The 22,538-nt window shown below is 36.6% G+C and overlaps 1 protein-coding gene across 5 annotated transcripts in view; it reads right to left on the reverse strand.

Annotated features, from left to right (window-relative positions):
* The window catches only part of Synd (protein kinase C and casein kinase substrate in neurons protein Synd), a 108,137-nt gene that overhangs the window by 67,077 nt on the left and 18,522 nt on the right, over nucleotides 1-22,538 (reverse strand). For 3 of the 5 annotated variants that reach the window (XM_074098705.1, XM_074098704.1, XM_074098703.1), the window contains exons 1-2: nucleotides 1,808-1,888; nucleotides 70-263 (exon numbers count right to left, since the gene is read on the reverse strand). The exons of 1 other annotated variant lie outside the window; for it this stretch is intronic. In XM_074098705.1, the coding sequence (XP_073954806.1) occupies nucleotides 70-143 (74 nt within the window). In that variant the 5' untranslated portion in view covers nucleotides 144-263; nucleotides 1,808-1,888. Of the gene's footprint in view, nucleotides 1-69; nucleotides 264-1,807; nucleotides 1,889-15,271; nucleotides 15,351-22,538 lie in introns of those variants that run through there. One more of the 5 variants, XM_074098707.1, reaches the window with a different exon arrangement.

Raw genomic sequence — 22,538 nt, forward strand, 5'->3', positions numbered from 1 at the left:
ACCTTTTGTGCCGCTGAGTATATTTGTCATATCAACATTTTATTTATCGTGCTATAATAAATACGTTACCTAACATACTGTAACATGTGATGCATTTTCCCGTTGCACTTCTTTCGCCGCCCGTTCCTCACTTGGAGAGTCATATTCACAGCAATTATCACACAACTGTAATGGCGTCACTTGTCACACTACGATTGTCTAATCACTATATTTCAAGCACAGATTCACATAGTGTGATGAGATCTTGTTGGCATAACACAATCCTTAATGAAAAAACACATGTTGGCTAATTAAATTTTATAAGAGGATAATACTTAGTGAGATGTACGTATAGACACGTATAAAAATAAGAGCTGGGGCTAAATAACTTATAAGACAAACCAAACCACTGAGATAAGTAGAATCTTCAAGCACTTTATGGTGAACCTGAAACCGCTGCTCAACGAACTTACGAGTAAATCAGTGCTGTAATGTAACAAACAAGACTATTCCCAATACGAAAAGTTTCACCAATAAGTCGTAAAGCAACGTGAAACAAAACAACCAACACTTCGCTCTGGACCACAAGTCTATAACACTCCCAAGTGTCCGTTATCCGTTTGACGAGCGAGTGTGTCGAAATCTCAAAGACTACAACATTCTTATTTCACGAAGACAATAAGTATATCAGTCCTTTTCTGATTAATAGTGTGGGAAAGCGACGGATGGTGCGAGTGGAGATGAGCACGCGAGCACGTCAGATCACAGATCTACTCCCACGGTTACAGAGTGATAACGAGTGTAAACAACGCGGATCTATTCGCGGACGAGTCATGCGTGTGCGCGAGGATGCGCCGTGACGTCACGCGGAGAAGCAAGTTGGACTTCAATACTGATAGGTACCAGGTTATGAAAAATCTGTACCAGGTAGCTACCGAGCGTTTATACCTATAGGTAATATTTTCTACTGAAACACTTGTTTAGTGCAACTTTATTTAAAAAGGCACACCGGCGCTTTATAGTATCCAGCTATTTAAAAGCGTCAAAAAGAATATATATGATAACTAGTTTTTAAATTTCCAATTATCTATTTAGTTCATAATTCTGAAAAACTTGCAGGTCACGACTCTTGGCTCAAGTTTACGTCCCATTTGCGGCCAAACGGAAGGTATAATTTTTAACATGATTGTAGCGACTACAACAGTAGTTGAAGAAATTGTTTCAGTCTACAGCCTCCATTGCCACTGGCTTCACACATTCACACCAAACGTCATAATTAACGTAAAGAAACGCTTTTACTCCATATACCACAAGTTAGATTTTGACGCAATTTATGAAGTGTCCTATAGGACTCGTCTTACAGCCCCATAAAGTCTCAACTATGGAATCTCTTAACTGTTAAACAATCAAAGTTGAAAGTATAAAACTAAAAAAATCATCTGTTCCTAGACTTAGTCTAATCAATGTTAAATTAATCTTGTTTTGAACGTAGCACTCAAGGTCAGTTAGCAGGTGTTAAAATTTCAAAGATTCCATGCCGATTTTAAAGGTGGGCGATGACGATGATGTCACAATGCAGCCTTATCAACCGGGGCGTCTTCGAACTTTACATCACCGGGCTATAAATTACGCTTATCTAAAAAAAAGCCTTCTGCACAAAGAAAAAAGTCCGCTAGACTTGAAAAAATGTTTTGCACCGCTGCTTTGCCATAAAAATCTCAACACTCCACAACGGTATTTCAATCCACTGGGGTGCTTCGAAATGACCCCGTGTAGTAGTCGCCGCTTAAATAACTTTTTTAGCAAAAACAAAAAAACTGTTGTCTACGGTCACGTCTTCTTAGTAGCTTCGGACACTCTTGGTTTCCACTGGACAAGAAACTCGATACGGCCGCGCACCGACACTGACTGATAAACTGAATGCCTAGAACACGTTAACACATAGACAACACTGCGGTTACCAAAATTAATTCTCAACTCTATGGCGTTTGAAATTCGAAGGAATTTATTGTTTTTAAAAAGAATACCGGCGTGTAAACTTGACGGCCTTGTAACGAGTGTTAGTGGTTGATTCACAGTCCTCATATTCTTATGCTTTAGTGTTAGTTAGTGTCGTTCGCACGGATGCTATTGTGTTACCTGATTGTGATTTTTCAATAGAAATGAACGAGCATTGTAACTGTTGTGCTGTAGATATATAAATACCTACACGATGTGGTCATAGTGCCATTTCCTCTTTTCTATAAGACACATTATGTCATTCTCGACTCAGGTGAAAACGACCGGTTGGGTTGCGATGCGAATCCTTCTCGACTGTATTTTACAGCGTCTGTGACGCCACGCCACGCCTTTCGTGGAGATTGTGGTTCCAAGCTACGAACTCAAATTATTCTTAAATAAAACATACTCCATATAGAGACACGAGGCAGACTGAAATAAAAAAAAAGGAATAGACATTGTCGCTCGAAATGGCAAAAGGGCAATTTCTTCTTTCTTTCTTATTAAATCAAAGGTCAATTTAACTAGTATACATATATAATTCAAGATCACTGCAAACGATATTCTACTGACACACTTGTATGTAATAATCAAAGCATACATATTTAATGCCCACTCGGGAGTTTACGCAGCTGCACTGTAAAAACAGCCGAACATAAAAACACTATAGGTTAATAGCTCAAACGAATATACGTCTTATGACGAGGAGAAAAGGTCATCAAATGACGTCACAACGCGTTAAAGCTATAAAAATACTTCTCACGATGCTAGAGTTAATGATATATATGATCTATTCAAAATGTGCGGATCAACCAAGTACGGGGAAGAGTGAACAGTAGTTAGCATGGCGAGTCAATGATTTATTTTAGTGAAAGTAAAGGTTTTTAATATGTAAAATGCGACGTTACGCGACTACAGAACACGTGGGTGTTATGTTTGATATGGCGTATTTTACTTTCCTCAGTGGTCAAGATAAGTTCCAAAGGCACGTCATGATGGAAGAAAAGAAAGGTAGGATAAAAAACAAAGTATCAAGAGATACCGAAAATATAGAGCACCAATGTCGCGGAATGTCTGTAAGAGATAAAGAGAGTAGCAAATATGAAAACCAAGGACGCACGCAGATGAAATGAAAAATTCAAAGCCAAAGAACAGTTGTGCATTCAAGACTTGCGTTGACTGATTTTACGGTGGAAATTGAGTATTAGGGAGCGTAGATTGATTAATAGATGGTTATCTTTATTAAAAACTCAAAAAGCATAATTCAGATGCATATCCCACTATCCCACTAATATTATAAATGCGAAAGTTTGTAAGTCTGTTTTGTTTGTTTGTTACTTCATCACGTCTAAACAGCTTAACCAATTTAGATGAAATTCGGTATACAGATAGTTTGAGTCTCGGGGAAGGACATGGGATAGTTTTTATCCCGGAAAATTGCATATAGATCCCGCGGGATAGCGATAACCGAATTCTACGCGGATGGAATCGCGGATAACGGCTAGTTCAGTATAATACATATAGGTTACATTGAGAATCGCCTACAAACTGAAACAAATCAGTTAATAGTAGGTACATACATATGCGCTTCGTTCAACCTACACTTCTCCCTCCACATTGATTAATGAGAGACTGTGGGGGATCCAATAAACCAATGTCAAGCGCAAGCAACACACAACAATAGAATACAACACAGTAAATATAAATTTGCTATCTCTTGCACTCGATAGTCTTTACCTTATAGAGTAAAAGGGTAAGTTCTTAAGTTTCAGATGTCATCCTTCATATTGGATTGGTAGCAAATAAAAACTTTCCGAATGTACCTCAGACATCCGAGTCTGTGGGGACGAATTACCTAAAGCTCATTTACTTTAGGCAATCGCCTATGATAGCGAAAGCGAGGTTTATCATTATTGCTATTAGTGTAATGGTTTGGGGAAACATTTTGCTAACTGATAACGTCAAGAGTTATCTAAATTTTATTAAACGTTTGGCAAAGAGGCCTTTGGGTATGTCTTTGAATATTAAAATATTCTACATGATATTTCTAGTTTCAGCGGGTAACTATTGCACGAAATGCCTAGGACGAGACGTTATTCATATTTTTGACCAAAACGAAGTTGTCTCCCTGCACGCACGTGCCTGTGCACAGCGCCATACTAGTCTATACTATACAGGATGGGCATGCAAGCGTGTAGCGTCGCTCTAACTGCTCTTATGGTTCCTTTGACCCCCATTAAAAGCACGCTTCTGACCAAGTTTCGTGTTCACCCTATTTCATCTGCATTTAGGAATCCAATGAACCGTTATATTTTTAACTAGATCGTTGTTCAGAAATTCTCATGCGACATTCTGCTGGGAAATTGGGATTACGAGGCGCAGTTTTGTTTCAGAATTATTCTGAATTGAATTTGCTACTCAACTTTATGTTTTTCATGTTTCAGGACGTAGTGTTTACACACACTTTCCAAAATGAGAAAACGTTTACAAAGGCAACTTTGGGTGGTGTGCGGTTCACCCACTCAACATGTCAGAGGGACGCCAAGCAAATATAGTTAGGACGGCCTTGAAACGTGACTTGCACGTCAATTTCCATGTTTGGGAACAGCCAATCCTTCACATTGATTTTTTGGATAGTAATAAATATAGAACAAAACTATTTAAGTTCCGATCAATGTTGGGTACGGATATTCTGACAATTTATATAACTGTGCTATAATTCCCAAGAGGTCTTAGTGTGGATTGGGGACGTCAAGTATGCCAATTGATTCTCAACTTCACATTTATTTGCAACCGTTAACTTGCCGGTTTTGTATTTATTTCACACACAGACTCTGATAGATCGTATACTCGTACAATGTGTGTGATCTAATTTAAAGTAAAACTTTCGAGATTTTTCAAAAGCTCTTGATCTCTTGCTCTTTGATGCACCATTGCTGATGATAAATTACACTACCTACAGCTAAGTTGGACAGTAATTTGACGTGATCATTTAAAAGGTGTTTGCATTTTTTTAAACAATCCACAGCGCCTCGAAGGCATTTACAGAATTTCAAATATATTTGAAGTGATTGCCGACAGCCATGTTACTCCTAACATTAACATTAGAGCTAACAAGCGTGCGTGATCAAACAAATATTTTACATTTTCACACGGACTTTGTCAGTATAATGAAGATGATCTTTCTTTCCACGACAATTGCAACTTGCAAGCAGATTCCATAGTCCATTACTGTGACTAGAGAGGCAGGTAGATAAAAAAAAAAAATCTTATGTTTCTGATGTTCCTCATACAGTGACGTGCAGTGGTTTCTATTCCAGAGAGTATCGGTACTTTAGTAACAGCAAGCATATTTGTAAGCTAAACAATGAACAAAGTGATATACTTAGTACATGTTGTGCACATAGATTTGGAGTAGGCGCTCGATTCACTTCCAACTTTACTTAAGCCTCAATTAATAGCACTTACTAAAGGTTGGGGGTTCAGCGAGTCTAGAGATCGGAACCGTTCCGCCTATGCGCTACGATTTCCCCGAGGAAAACAAATCGACGCCGGAAGTTAACGCACACACGGCTAATCAATGCGTTAGTCACATATTGCGAAGAGCAAGCTCAGTGTGGGTAATGTTGCGTGTGTTTTGGGGTAACATTTTATCAAAAATCTCCTGTCTGTTACTAGCTGTATATAGTAACACAATCTTCGTTGTTGTTGTTTGTTTGTTTGCTTTGTTTTATGTACATTAATTGTTTAAAAAAATGAAATGAAAGCAAAGAAGTAGGGGGTTAACCGCAGCGAGTTTATTGGTGGAGGAAAAAATCATAAGGACACCAGTCTGTAGATTTGTAATGTTAGGTAATGCAATAGTGAACTGCGTGGAGGTGAGAGTTTCAATTTTGATTGTTATTGTGATATTGGCCTAGCAATGTGAGAACCACCAGTTCTATAAATTAACTAATTGAAGAAAATTTCGATAGTTAAGTTGTTGCTGATAGAGATAATCTTTCGGTTAGGAGTGTTTAACTAGATAGAAGCTAACTTTACTGCAAGACCCACAGCGTCATGAAACAGATGTATTAATTTGTTCCTCAGTCTATATTTGCGTCCCACTGCTGGGCAAAAACCTTTCCTCTTGGTGTCTACCTACATTCGCTAGGTTATTTACATATCTCCCTACTGTCATCGCCGGCAAGGTAGGCTGAGGCGTACATTACAGACCTGGACGTGGAACTGAGCGAATGGATACTTACTTTTGTAAATTATCCTGTACGGCAAGTACCCCAGGTACAGTCAAGTGCAAAGATATCGACAGTATCGACACGTCCAAAGTTACAAAAATATGTATACACGACCTTAATGTTAAGTGCATAAATACATGCATTTGACTGTACGTTACATGGACTATGACAGTGACAATAAACAAAAGCTGTTTATGATCACTTGACGCAAAAGCTATATTAGGTACTTCCGGAGTCTGAACTCATAAAAATGCTGATGCTTTGTTCCTAAAAACAGTCTAAACAGTTATGTAGCTACGATTAAAAAAATGGAAGTTATTAACATTGAACTTCTGGATTAAGCCCAGGTCCTCGATACACCGTGATGCGTGGTTTACCCAATACAATTTTTTTTCATGTGTTTAGAATCAAATATGCTAAATTATTTTGTGATCATATTTGTGTATAAATGAATACAAATAGAAGCTGTCCCCAGCACCGCTGATGTCCTAGTTAAAAGGCTGGTGGTTAAAGTAGGTATAATGGTAGTCTTTGAGGTTGTAAAACAGTTTTGCAATCCTCATTTTTCATCTTACTTTACGTATAAATGTAGATATTATGAGTGTTACACTATAAGCCATGGCCCCTGGTGCGGTCACCAGTGACCAGTCGCGGACGATTTCAGGCGATGGAATGCGGTCTGCGGTTGCAAACACGTCCATAATAGATGTGTATTAGATATAGTTATGTTGCGTTTCGTTTAAATGGTCTCGGAACCGGTGCAGTCAAACGTTCGTGGCATATCTCTGAGCGGCCTTGGCCGTTTAAGGAATTGATCAAGTGTCCAATTGCTACAAATGTCAAAGGATTATTTTGAAATTAAGGTGATCATTGAAATGCAGGAAATAGTATTTGTATTTTTTGTTCATATTCACTTAAATCACACACAACACATTTATACAGTGTGTTACCGGTAGCCAGGCTTTTTTAATGGGAGGTTAAAGTAACGTATTTCTATAACTAACATGACATTAATTTAATTAATAACTTTGTTAATTTTCTAACAAAATTATAATTGCCAGCAAAAGTAAATTGACAAGTAATAATAATCGGCTGTCACTTGTTTATTAATGAAATTTAATGTCATGGTTAAGTTAAAGAAAAACGTTACTTTAACCTCCCTTAAAAAATGTCTCGCTGCCGGTAACACACTGTATTATATTGCTGGGCCTAGTAGCATAAGTAGTAGATAAATCCATTGAAGATATTCCAAGTAAATAGGTAAGACACGTCGTTGAGCCTCATTTCCAACAACCAGCCAAATAGTGATGTTTAAAGGCGTTTGTGGGACGAATCCAATTAGAAAAGACTTACGCTTCAAACACTTGCATTTCCGCAAATTACGACGCACACGAACTAATAATCAGTAACGCTTTATTTCATTTGCAATTGCGATTGTAAAAGCGTGAAATTTTGTCTTTTTTCTCTACAATACGCTACATCATTATTCACATTGGTATAGAATGCCAAATTCATTGTTGTCCCTGGCAAAGGAATGCCCCAGTTATTTTCCGACGGACAAAAGGATTTATATTTTGCATAGCTCAGCAATTGTGTAGTCAAAACGGGTTTCAGCGCAGTTTCACAAAAGCACAGCTCTTGTAATAAATAAAGGTGATATTTTCCGGAAATCCTTTCGTACTGCGGCGCCGGCGACGCTAAAAGGCTAAAAGATCGTTGTGAAAATCTTTAACATCGCAATGTTAGAGTATTGTATTGTATTGTAAAAAACTTTATTGTACATAAAACACATGAAAATAACAGAACACAGGATAATAAGATGTACAAAGGCGTAGAGTTTCAAAGCGCCGCAACTGTCACAGCTGGAAATAAATACAGTTGTAGTTTCTTGAATGTACATAATATTATTCTTGAATGTACATTATTATTAGTGATACTTTTTCTTAATAAACTATTTATTAACAATGTTTCTACAAAATTGCTCTAAGAATATTAACAAAAATTTGAAAATAATAATGTTTTAGTTGTAATCGAAAGTCAGAATGACTTTTAAAAACCGAGTTGGGTATCTACTGGCATGATTCATGATTAGGTCATTAAAACTTTTTTCTGGGGTTGAAAGATTGCACATTGCCGGTAGAATGACGAGGCTGCGTCGAGCAGAATAAAGAGGGCGCAATCGCCTAATACGTAACTTCTTGCGACTTAGAAATGCACCGTGAATTTTTCTTCTGTTACAGACATTCTGCACGGCCATCACGTTTTACAAATAGTAGGTAATTTGGTCGATAAGTACGTCTCTTTAAAACTAACTCAATAGCGATGAAACACAGTAAACATTAAAAAATCCATACTAATATTGTAAATGCGAAAGTGTGAGTGTTTGTACGTTTGTCCGTCTTTCACGTCGAAACAGAAATATAAAATATAAATTGTTTATTTCTTAGAATGTGGTAGAGCGACGGATCGACGTGATTTTTGGCATAGAGCTAGTTTATGGGCCAGAGAGTGACATAGGCTTCTTTTTATCCCGGAAAAATGCAGGACCCGAGGGAACAGCGCGCGATAACTGAATTCCACGCGGGCGAAGCCGCGGGCAAAAGCTAGTGTACCATAAAAATCCGTTTGACTGCCTGCATTGAGTATTTTTCTTAGCGTCCAAAGTCTAATGTCGACTCAATATAGCAGAAGTACCCTTAGGCATGCGAAGTTAAAATATTAGCTTGGCAAGAATCTACGCGAATAGGCGAGAGTCCATTCGGCAGCTAGATTTCTCCAGTAAGCTGTAAAAGCTATCAGAGGCTAGCAACAAAACTATGATAAAAAAGTTCCAACATAAACACGCCATTTTATAAGCAATCACCACTGGAAATAACTATGAGATTAAAACTTAAATTAAAAAAAATTGCACGTAAGCACATATTGGGTTTAATTTACACTTCGCTTGAACCAGCCTCACTTTAATAGCAAAGTGTTTATTTAAGTGCTAGTGGCATAAAAATTATACTTTATACTTATTAAACGCCTCAGCTAGAGCTGAAAACATTATTAAGTTCACGTAGGGGATTAAGCTAAATGGTTGCTGAACTATTGCGGATATTAAAACGGGTTTATTGCGACTACGAGTTTCTGTCAAAGCTTGCTGTATAAACAGACGAGGAACTTAAAATATATACTTTTAGAATAAAGTCAGCGATTTTAGTTCGAATTAGTTATTGGTTGTCCGCCATAAGTTCACGAAAAGACCGGGAGGACATGGGTTCTTTACTGACTTCAGAATAATTACATTATGGCTCCACGTACCCCTGTTAAAGTTTCTAGACGATAGCGAACCAAAGAAAGTAATAAAATTGACTGATGGAGAAACTAAAAATAAAAAAGACTCCAAAAACCAATCTTAATCATCTTGCTAGTCTTGCAGCCTGGTGGTTTTTGGAGTCACGTAAACCTTGTCGCGAACCCCCTAACGTCGAATAGCGAACCCCACTTTGAGTAACCCGAAATGGCACTGCCCGGGGTGGGGTAGGTATCCCCTTGAGTGATAGACATAATTGTTTCTCTTTTTTGGATTTGCCTGCGAATTAACTCTCACGGCATAGAATAGAAATACTTTCAATAGTATTGGACTATTCACAGAATCCTATGATTTTGTCCAATGTTAGGTTTGCAAAAAATTTCGTTAGCCACTGACGGTTTTATTTGCCCAACGCAAAGAAAATACTTGACTACGTTACGTTTTATTTACACGTGGGGAAGAGATGAACCAATTAATTTATTATCTTAACGTCAGAGATGCAATGACAATGATTGTAATCAGCTTAAAGCAAAGCCAACGATAAGAAATAAATAATGTTATGAGACAGAAAGGGAGCGAAACAGTAATAATGACGTATCAGACAAAGATGAAGTATATCTCGTCTCGTTGGCTTCGCTTTAGACATACCGAAGTCAAGTGCCAGGAAAATTGTGTTCATTCTGTTTTACTATGGCATGTTATTATTCTATGGCTACCGCGGAATGCCGTCCCGACCTGCCTCAAGGAAGAGACAGCACAAGTGTAATGTAACTCGACCCTTCGCGATTTACACGATTAGTGTGCGCAGGAGTTGAATTTATTAATACGGGCTGTTGAAGCGTGAACATGTTCGTGATATGGTGCAATTTGTTTTTGTAAAGGAAAAAGTAATGCGTGCGCTAATAAAAATAAAGTTTAGTAACAAATCGAAAGATGACATTAAATAATAATAATGACTGAAAATAAGAAGAGGCGAGTGAGATCTTTTCAAGTTACTAAAGGATCAAACGCACTGGGTTTCAGAAGTGCTGACGGAAAAGCGGAAAATGCAAACGGTCAACTTCCTCCTTCGTTTATTTATTTATTTATTTTAACCGAGACGTTTATATAGCCATAGACATGTGTCGAGTGTAAAATGGGTTTAATTCTCGAGTTTTACACTGCTTTTCACTTCAACTGCGAGGAGATGAAATAACAACAGAGGAAACATAGTTCACTTACTAGGTTCCTTTTATTTTTCATTAATTGTTAATATAATTATAAATATTTAGTTCTATTAATTTATTTTGATTTAATTAATTTTAAAAAATAAATATGATATACTTTTTTGATGCACCACCTGTTGTAAACGAGTCCCTCCTTTTTTCTGTGAAAAAGGTTGATTGGAAGAGATCGCTCTTAAGCGATAAGGCCGCCTATTGCTTACCTTGTAATTTTTTTTTCTCTGTGTATCTGTTTTCTGTACTGCTTACTATTTCTGGTGTACAATAAGGATTCTTTGACCTGATTTCCTTGGTCTTAGACGAAGATTTTACGTTATGCACTAGAGCATAAGAAGTCATTTTGTGTCGCCTAGATTCAGCATAAACACGAACTTTACGAGCATGAGAAGTGAAAAATTCTTTGGCAGAATGACTCGCCAACGCCCAGCCCGAACTCTTAGACTTAAAAAATAATAATTTATACATAGACATCTAAGCATACAAAAAGGTACCACGGATTTTGTGAAGTTCTAACGGGAAAATTTCCACTTTGCAACGAAGGCAAAGCTGCGAGCGCTAGTTATTTTACAATAATATTATATATATTTGCTTGTTTAAGAATTAAACCCTTCAAATGGTTTCAGAGGATTACTAAAATGTATGGGCAAAAAACTTTTCCCAAAGTATCACATCCCAAAATATTTTACTCAACTTATCATTTGGCAAAAAATCATTTGCTAAAACAACTTATCGCAATTTCACAGTTAGTAAATTTTTGTTTGGCAAATTATTGTTTCATAAATAATTACTTAGTCATATTTCATATCACCAAGTATTATTTAGTCAAATTGTATCGTTTGGCATAACGTACTCTTCCCAAAATATTTATTGCATGGCTTAATAACCTACTCTACTTAGCAGTTCGTTTCTGTGGGGGACGCAGTTCTAACCTAACCTACTTTTCTGATAGCAGTTCGTTTCTGTGGGGGAAGCAGTTCTAACCCTAACCTAATCTACTTTTCTGGTAGCAGTTGGTTTCTGAGGATGGTTCGTGTGCGAAGTGTCATTTTGAACAAACATTTTTTTTTGGAATATAATATTAGCCAAAAGAAAACGTTTGCTTAATAAACGTTTGTCGTAATAAAACTTGACAAAGTAAAATTATGCCAAATGATAATTTGACCAAATGAATAAAATGCGAAATGTAAATATGCTAAAGATTCGTTTGGGAAATGAAACTACTGCGATAAGTTTTATGGGAAGTGAAATTGGGCGATAAATATTTTTCCGAAACGGCAGTAGGTACACCGGTTTCAGAATAGCAAATTCAGTGCAGGGCTCCAGCCCAGTATTCCAATACTGAGCAGAAAATGAAATTCAATCAAAAAGGATTAACTGGCATTTAAAGTAAATTTGATTGAAACCGTAGCTTTGTAACGGATCACGGGGAGTTAATTGAATCATGCTTCGCCCATTTATAGATATTCCATCAAAGAAAATGTTAATAATTATTACGAAGGTCTATACAAAAACGTGCTTTTTGGTCTCATTTCCTTGGAATTTGTGCTAACGGTGAGAAAATGTGATGCTCAATAAATTTAATATGAGTACAGTTAATAATTACATAGTTCGAGTGTTAGAGGTTGCTATGTTAACTAACTACTAGGAAGAGTCGGGCGGCGTTGCGGCCAATTAATGGTTTCTCAAAATAGAAAACTTTTATGCTAACGATGTACTCATTATGCGGTACCTATCCAAAGGCACGTGAGGTCAACCTTTCACTGAAGATATTAACTTGACGGAAGATATTTTTAAGTTATCACAAGTATAAAACATATTTCGCAATTTAAGCTCCGACTGTGAAGAATATCACAGTAGTTGTGGAGTCGTGTGACAACTTTACTTCAGCAATCCTGCACACTAAAAAAAACACAGAACTTAAGGCTGCGTTTCCACCAGAGATATGCGAGGATGTGTTGTGAGGAATGTGTTTTTCATAAAACAATAGAAACGCTTCATTTACCTATCCTTGTACCGCTCAGTTGTTTCCACCAGAGCTGTGCGGTGCGAGGATAGGTAAATGAAGCGTTTCTATTGGTACATGAAAAACACATTCCTCTCAACACATCCTCGCACATCTCTGGTGGAAACGTAGCCTTAATCAGCGAGTGAAGAAAGGATGACAGGCCTGAGTGGGTGTTCTGTCCTTTGTTTCGCCGACAAACTTTTCATTTATTCAGTATCCTCTGTATCCTCCGTAATATCAGTAGGACAGGATAGTTTAGATTATACAAAATATTCCTTACGTCAGTATTGATGCATATAACTCAAATTTCAAATTCAAATTCAAATCGTTTATTCAGTAAATAGGCCGCAATGGGCACTTTTACACGTAATTTTTTAATGTACCAGCGCTTTCGGAAACACCATCATTGCCAAGAAGAATGCGTCGCAAGAAACTTGGCAGAGAGTATTTTTTTCAAAATAAAATAATTACAAATAAAATACTTAAAACTACAGTATACAATTAAAGAAAAAATACAAAATAATAATAATAATACAGGGATGTATGGGGTCCCTCAATTACAAAACTAAACACTAACTACGTAATACGTAGTAGATATAATGTTCAGTGGAAGTGTAGAATGCTTCTAACGTCATAAATAAAAAATAAAAGAATAATAATTTAATTCTGAAATATAGATACATTTCAGGTCAAGTAACCATTAAGCTTTTGGATTCCGAAGGCAAGCTCACGTCTGCCACCCCCCCAAGTTAGCAAACTGAATGTATAACGACTGTAAATGTAAAAACTCTTCAGACCTAGTTACAATTAATACCCTTCATAAAACTTTCTCGTAAAAAAAGGCCCGAATCGCCGTAAACAAGGTCTCTATGTCAATCAATTTCACAGACAATAAACCGAATGGGCAGAAGTGTCATATAATTCGCGGGTAACAGTGTCAGTAAAGCGAGGTAATACAGCTAGGGGTACTTAATGATATAAATTATGGTCTTACGGTGTTGAAGCGAAGGTATTGTTTGGCGCATGCGCCGTGGCTACGCCTATTGTTTTGTTTGTGACAAGATTGTCAGCGGTGCAAGGGAAGCGAGGCAGCGTAAACACGGGGGCAGTTTCAAAATGAAACATTTTTTTTAGGGGTTCAATAAGCCTTGCAAGTCATAGTATTGTAATTCAGCCTAAATACGTCTGAAGCTACTTTTGAAAGTAGCCTAGTATTTTTTCAATTCAATACAGTAAGTTTAATTGGGGTAGTGTCCAAAAATTTTAATTAGTACGACAGTCGTTATCAGAAAATATCGGACACAATTTTTTTCTATTGCCAATAAAAAAAAGATGTAGGGAGATACAGCCAGTGAAAGTTTCGCGCGACGTCACACTGCGCGACACCTTTTAGCACGGGCACGGCGTGACATTACGGGCCCACTCCCGAAATTTGAGGTCCTTCTTATTTTTTGTTCGATTGACAAAAGAAAAACTACGTGTACAATGTTTTCTGATATTTTAAATGACGGACTTAATATAATGCTTTTTTAACTTAGGGAACTACCCAATAGTAAGATAAGGAGCAGCAGTAAATAGTTTCTGATTTATAGACCGCAATTTAATTCTCTTAGGTTAAAAAAAAAGCCACATTTTCTTAAAAACTGACACATTTCTCTTGTAATTTTCAGAACTTTTAGGGTAACACCGAAATAAATATAAAAAGTAAATGTACCTAAAAAGAAATATCATCAGAGAGTAGGGGATTTCTTTGATTTGTTTGAATGCCTATAATTTAAAAAGTTCAACCGTTATTGATGTAACTTTATTAGCAGTACATTTAAGAAAAACAAAAGCATTCTAACATCGCTCCACTCATAACCCGTGCACCACGGGCTACTTAACAAGGGCCTCCATCAACTGCGGCCCGCTAAAAGAATTACCTTCTGCTAACGAGATTACGCCTTTCGCCAAGGCCTTGGCTTCGGCTGAAATCATTAGCTCTTATACCGTTTACCTTACCGTAAAACCTTTCTCTGGGTAATGTTGATATGACATACTAAAGAATCCCAGTGTTTTGGCACTCAGCGGTGCAGAATTCAGCTGGCTCATTATCATTAAAAATTAACTTAGCGGAAAAGAAAAACATTTAGAATACAAGGGATAAGTTCGCCTTTTTATATTTATCTCAATGTGTGTCAATTGTTTCTTTCTTTAACTTAGTACAATAAAGGGTTGCGTTGCTCCTGATTGTACTTTCGTTCACTACTTGCAATGTTTTGTCATCCAATCTTTACATGCAGTATATCAAAATTTAAATCAACCAAAGGAAGTAGCTAAAAAATGGTTTGCAAATTGCGAACCGAACAACTTCCTTCCACACATACCAACGAATATAGAAAGTCAAATTCATAGACAATTGAACTTGGTAATGTTACCAACCGAGAAATTATCAACGAAAAGATCTATACCTACCAAATGGATATAAATAGTTGAATAAAGTTATGAAGCTGTAAGTTCCCTCACGAAAATAGACTAGAAGTTTAGTAGTACTTACTGTCTTCACTTTAGTGCTGAGTTATGACTTCCTAACAGCTCTCACATCTTAGTTCACATCCAATAACAAACTTGATTCACTGAAAAAAATAAAAAAGATTTGCTAACAGTAACAAAAAAAAAACTGTTGCTTGTAACATAACTTGAGTGACTACAAAACTAAGGCCTACCAGTAGCTAAAAGTTAGGTGATGTCTTACAAAATCAGTTTTGTAATATTAGCATAATTTTGGTTCCTAATTACGAGGGGCACACTGAAATGATCGGGAATAGAATATTTCGGATTGAGTTACAATAAAACCTTTTTTAGAATTTGAATACTGGCCTCTCAGAATCTTAATAACATTCAAACAATTAAAAAAAATGTTTAAAAACTAAAACTATGTTGGTTTAAAGTTGACACGTCGTTAACAGAAATGGAGCTCACGCGTGAACATTTCCGTGCCATAATTTATCACAATTTTCTCAAGATAAATGTCTCAGCGAACTTGTTTCGATTTATGATGAAGCACCGAGTCAAACGACAATATACCGCTGGTATGCCGAGTTCCTTCGCGGTCGTGTGTCGCTCAGCACTGTTCCTTCTGCAGGTCGACCAAGAACAAGGGTCACGCCTGAAAACATTGCAGCTGTGCGAACTATTATATTAGATGACCGTCATGTGACATACGAGCAGATTTGGGCTGTTATCAGTATCGGAATGACTGCGATTCAGTCGATATTATATAATGAGTTGTGCTGTGTGTAAGAAAGCTAGTTTCCCGCCGGGTTCCCCACAATTTGCCCGAAAAGCAAAAGGCGGCTCGTGTAGATTGGTGCCGCAATACTCTGCAACGCTTCAACGGAGGGAACTCAAAATGCCGTTTATATAGGCCGCGCAAGTGGAGACGCTGCCAAAGGCACGGCTCAGACTGAGGCTCCTTTGAGCACGGCCAAAAAACCGACAAAATATGGCTCGGCTCGAGGCTGCTCGGCCTGAGGCTGCTCTAATGGATACGCGGCTTTACCCGAGTAAGCAAGTCAACGATGAGCCACGATTTAATGGAATCAATCTAAATGCAAATATGACACGCTGTCAATGTAGCGACGAGGCCCGAGGAAAACATCATCGCTCTAATCGGAAACTTGTAACAGCCTTTATAATGAAACAACAGAATGATTTTGGGAGTTATTGACACAATTAAAGATTTTATGCGTAGAAGTTGGATGGGGGAAAAGGAAAAATTATACACGAATAAGTTTTTACAATCATTTCATTTTACTTCGACAGTTTTTTCTGACTATACTTGCATTGTCACCCAAACTATATATCCGCCAAACGTAAAGTCCAATGCCAATATGCGACTTAAAAAAAACACCTGCAAATATTACAAGTTAAACATAAGCTCACAGAAAGATTAACAGTACCACGTCAGAATACAGCTTTGTAGAGTTTATTTATAAGGATACATTGTCAAACATTATCATTACTAAACATATTTAACACCGCTAGAACTGAACGCATTAAAAAAAGAAACGAAAGCTTAACTGGACTAGCTATGTTGATTTACCGTAAACCCAAATTATACAATGTCAACACTCAACAATAAGCATTAAAACTGTTGTTGATCCGTCAATTGTCATCGGTATTGTTTAATTTTCCATTGTAGCGCGTCACAGTCACAGATGAACAGGGGGCCAAGGCCGTATATTCACGTCACTAGATTTTTTTAATATGGCATTGTTTTTTTTAAATGAAACTGATTCTTTCCGTTTGCATTGTGCGTGCGGCCTTGGACTTCCGTATTTCGCGGTTCCGGAATTCGATCGAGACCATGTCGTGTTATCTTACTATACGTAAGTTTTGGGGATATTTATGAACTGTTTTTTTTATTATCGTCAAAGGGTTTAAAGTAAAATATTGCAAGCTTTACAACATTGTATGTTGCTATATATGCCCTACACTACAAGGTTATATGAAATATGCTCTATAATCCAACAACAACAATAAGAACAAGAATATGATCGTATGTTTCTTTATGGTTTTGCCAAATAAAGAATACTAAATGTATGATAAATTTATTTTAAATAACAAAAGTTTGTTTGTGTGACCTGCCTAGGCCTAGAATGCGATCTGACACTGAAATGGCTTTTTGCCAGACTTAGGGAACATGCCGGAAACGCTCACTCGGCTTATATATACTTACTCATTATCTGTTTTTAAATACAAATTGGAGTAATTAGACTCATTATCTGTCTTAGAATTTTATCCAAGCCTTACTAAAAGGAAGCGAATAAAGAGAATTGACTACCCTAGCAGATCTTCTAACGATGATCACACTGTAACGTTCTAAAACCAGTTCAATACAGCATTTTAGTACGCCCAGGTAACCCATCAACATATTTTATTACGTGAAGGTTTTATAATCTAGCATTAAAGAAAAGTAACCTTGCCAATGTTAATAAAATGGCTAGCAATTTGGCAGATTGCTTAGGGTTAGTAATAAAACAAGTAAAGGAAATTATAAATAACGATCATAGGAACAGTAGTTAATTTAATGGAAGCTTAAGTGCCTACATAACATAGTTTACAAATTCATATAATGTCAGGTTTTTGTTGCGAAATTAGTTTAGGTACTTTAATGTGCAGCAAAACATTGGGATGGTAGAAAAATGGACCGGGCTAGACTAAAAACATTTCAATAATCATATTAGATATACGATGATTGCTTATTATTGCCAACTGTGTGAAATTACTTGTTTCAATGTTTTTAAGTCGCGAAAACATAAGACTTGACTATGATCATATGCTTTCGCGATATGTATTATAAAAACGAGATGAGAATTCCATGTGAAAGTACCGTTAGCACAGCAGTACGTACACATACTGAATAAATATAATCATAAGTTAAACTATTATCATGTTCATATGTTCATAGTTTGTGTGCAGACACCTATAGATAATAGATTTACAAAGTATGCTTCATTGTAATCAGTCACTACTTATTTATTACAACTGTTTTCTTGGTGAATGCAGTGTCATTTCATTTATAAAAAATATTAGTGTTGGTTTTTTTTTTTTTTTTTTTTAATTTTGATGTTATCGATTCGCTGTACCCATTAAAAATACATTGGGGGTAAAACATTAAACAGTGTTCCTATAATAATTACATAATTTGTATTTTATTTAACTTTATGTACATTGCTTTATTATCTTATATTATATAATGAATTCAAAGCTTTTAGAATTCTACGAACAGAATTATGTATTATCATTTACCTGCACACTGTGCCATTGACTGGCATTGACAATGTCATTTCATGTCATAATTCAAAAACGAAGGTGAAGGAAAACATCGTGAGGAAACCTGCACAAACCTGCGAAGCAATTCAATGGTGTGTGTGAAGTTCCCAATCCGCACTGGGCCCGCGTGGGAACTATGGCCCAAGCCCTCTTGTTCTGAGAGGAGGCCTGTGCCCAGCAGTGGGACGTATATAGGCTGGGATGATTGTCAAAATTGTGGATAAGCAAAAAATAGAAGCAAATAAGAAGGATATCAGGCAGGTCGGCTACACTACGAGTAGAAAATTAATAATTTATTTATTTATTATTTATTTATTCCAACAAAAAATTACAGCATTACAGTAAACACCAATGAGCTGTAAAATTCAAATTATACAAACAAAAAGACATAAAATACATTAAAAATAAAACTATGTATAGCTAGGGATTTAGGGATAATCAACATAATGGACACTTATGTCGCATTGAAATCTCCTCATTCATCATTTATCCGTCCCTTCGCTCACATTTGTTACGCAAACTGTCATATGTACTGTTAAAATTAGGATTAAGGACTCTCTAATGATTGTAAAATGATTTTTGTTCTTTTGCTTGAAATAAACAGCTTAAATTTTAATTTTTTTTTTAATTTTTTTTTTTTATATAAGAACATAATAAGCGTTTATTTTACAACCACACCACGCCGCTTTCACTAGCGTTTTTTAGGTTTTTATTAAAGTTATTGTGCAATTTGATTTGACAAGCGTGCCTATTATGATATAAATGAGTTGAATTTATTTACTAGTTATTTAGCGGGTATTTTGCAAGCATGCTGCAGGGGGGCGTTACAAAACGACTTGATTGTTTGAATGAACGAATTACATTGTGTTTTTGTTAAACAATCGAATGATTCTAGCTTGGATGAAACACTTTTTGTAAACAAAAGGTCTAAATCATTAAGATTAAGAATTTGACCTACGATCTAGATTAGGTGCCTACTTTAGAAAATGTTGTGTTTTTATTAGCAACATAGCTCGAAACAGTCAATTTAAGTATGCCTAAGTTATTCCATTAAAATACTTTTATACGTTTTGATGGGCAAAACCTGAGTTCCCTCTTATAACAGTATTTTGTTAACGTCTACTTCAAGTTCCCCGATCTGACCCTTTGGGAACTGATCCGGAACAAATGCCCAGTCCCAACTGTAAAGCCAGATATAATAACCGGTCACCGTACATTACCATAACATGCACTACTTGTTATTACTACCTTCATTTATGAGCCTAACCTCTTCAGGCTTGACCTGATTCGAAAACGTGTAAAATAATCTTAAAGCTTTACTTCCTTTTGGCGTAACTAAAATCGCTTATTTCGCAGTTTATAGATCACAATGAAATCAATCTCCAACAGATTTCGGAGTACAAAACATTGGACCTATATACCGCCGTGTTTCACCGTGCCTTATGTACTTATAGTCAATAGTCAGTTTCGCTTTCATGGCAGCTGGAGCGGAACATTCATTGACAGACACGTATCCACATCCAGTGGCTGCGAAATGACCGTCCACCGGCGCGGGGGCAATCATCTAATAAACGCGGTCGTTGGTCTTGCTTGTACTGTAGCTGTAGGATAGGTAGGCTGTTCGAAGTTATCTGTGAGAGTGCTCAGGTATTACAAAGAGATATAGACTTTGTACATCTACACTGTACTATTTTACCTAATAATTTATCGGGACTGTGAGTCATCTCATCTCGGCCTATATAGGTTCCGCTGCAGGGCACTCTCGTCTTCTTAGAACGAGAGATGGGCTGTAGTTCCCACGCAGGCCTAATGCAGATTGGGAACGTCACTTTGGGGACTGTGAGTATCATCTGAGAAAAGACGTCCAAGCTAAGCGAAATAAAATACTGAACGAAATATGAAATAATTCGCCAGTTTCAAATTATGAAATAGTAAATAAGAATAAGAATGAGTACAGAATGTAGAAGTGTTACTGGATTATCTGTATCCGTGTCGGATGGACAGTCGCTGGCTAAACGGCGGAAGTCCCCGGTTCGTGCGTGGTACTGTGCAACATGCTTCGTCTGTTACATACATTAGCATTTACCTACAACATACTATAAAAAGAAACAACTGTCTTTTACTTGAAATATAATTACTTTACCTTTTTGGGATCTATTGTCTAGCAATGAACGGCCGAGTGATTGTTGGTTAGGCGAAATGTGGCAGATGCAGATAGCTCACAAGCTGTACATGAAACTGGCTAAGGATACAGACATTTCAGGAATTAGCATTATTATTTTAAACACGAATAAAAGTATCGAAGAAAGCATACAGCCACACGAAAGCAACTGAAGAGCCGAATTTAATGAAGGCAAACTCATTAAAAAGATAATAAACAAGTACAAAATCTCAAAGTCGTTAGTCCACAAATAATATACGCGCTATTAAGTTAAAACAGACATCCGTGAACTCTCAACCTGTGTTGTTTAACACCATAATTTAAGCGAATCTCTCTAATTAAACTTCATGGTTACAGAAACAGGTTCTACAACGTAAAAACAAGTGGATATTTCACATGCTAGAGAAACATTTTAGACTAGACTATCTTGAACCTTGTGTTGTTTTTTATAACAGTAATTCAAGCGATGTTTATAAGAGCAATGTGAGTAATTATAAAATTTAGAAAGGTCTTTAGTAGCAGTCAATGTCAAGGTCAAATTAATTTATTCAACTAGCATTTCAAACTGGAGACGTGGAGATGCTTGATGCGCAAGGCAATTAATTGAAGAATGCATAATAATGACGGCCTAGTGGCTTGTTCTGAATTAGTGCTGTCTTTTGCTTTAATATATAGCTCTGTCTGTACTTATTCTTATTCGGCTCATATCCATTATTTATCGATTAACCAGGTGCATGACATAAAACTAAAAACAAAAATATAACATTTTTTTTTGTTTGTTTATACGATGCATGGATCTCCACGATTTAACGTTTGAATGAACGCACTTATTTCTAATTAACAATGAAGGTTGAGTTCAGCATTTTTCCGAAATGCACTCATAGAATTGAATAACTGGTAAGTAATTAAATAATAAATACTAAAAGTTAGTAAAAAAATCTGTACGTAATATTTTCAAATTTACATTCTTTATTGCATTTCACATACACTAATTACAGTAATCTTAAAAAGATCTATTTTTATTTACTCAATCAAAAAATATTCTTTTTTTCTTAATTTTTAAAAATGTCAGAGTTATATATAGCACTTTTCAGGGCAGCGTATTTGAAGACGACACTTTAATGAAAACCACCTACAATACTGAACTTGAGATTCTGAGTTGTCTCCCTCCACAAGCAGACTCTTTACAAGACAACTAAACATTCAATACTGTAGGCATACTACTTATAATTGATTAAGAGCAGGGATAAGGTGCGGAGATGTCGATTGCCCACTGTCTTTGCTCTCTCCCCGCACCTTATAACGACCCAAATCTTGAAGGGGATCACTGCTTCCCTTGGATCGTTGAATTTAATTGTTATGGTCAATAAATACATTAATTTATTATCAGTGATCTCAAAATACGCCCACAGACCGTAAACTATCTCTTTCTCTCTCTCTCGTGTGTGTATATGACTCTTATGTAAAGTTTTTAAAGCACCCTCCACCCGCTGGTCAACAAACTTTGACACCCCGTAAACGCAATGGAAGGTGCAATACTTTTTTGACTCGTACGTGCCTTCCAAAACGGTTCTATGGCCTAATGCCCCATGGGGCATGGAAAGAAAGAAAAAGAAAGAAATATTTTATTCGGACCTCGCACATTACATAAAAAGCATAATTGAAATACATTAAAAAATTAAAAATAAAAAACAACAATAATATTAAAATAAAAAGAAGTATTATGCATATGCGAGATCGCGAAGCGGCCCCAGCTCAGCATAGTGTTGGAGGCCCCATTACGTAAACCTGGAATGTACAGTATATTCTGAAAGTATTTTTTGCA

This window comes from Choristoneura fumiferana, chromosome 15 (assembly GCF_025370935.1).
Source record: "Choristoneura fumiferana chromosome 15, NRCan_CFum_1, whole genome shotgun sequence".
Lineage (NCBI taxonomy): Eukaryota > Metazoa > Arthropoda > Insecta > Lepidoptera > Tortricidae > Choristoneura > Choristoneura fumiferana.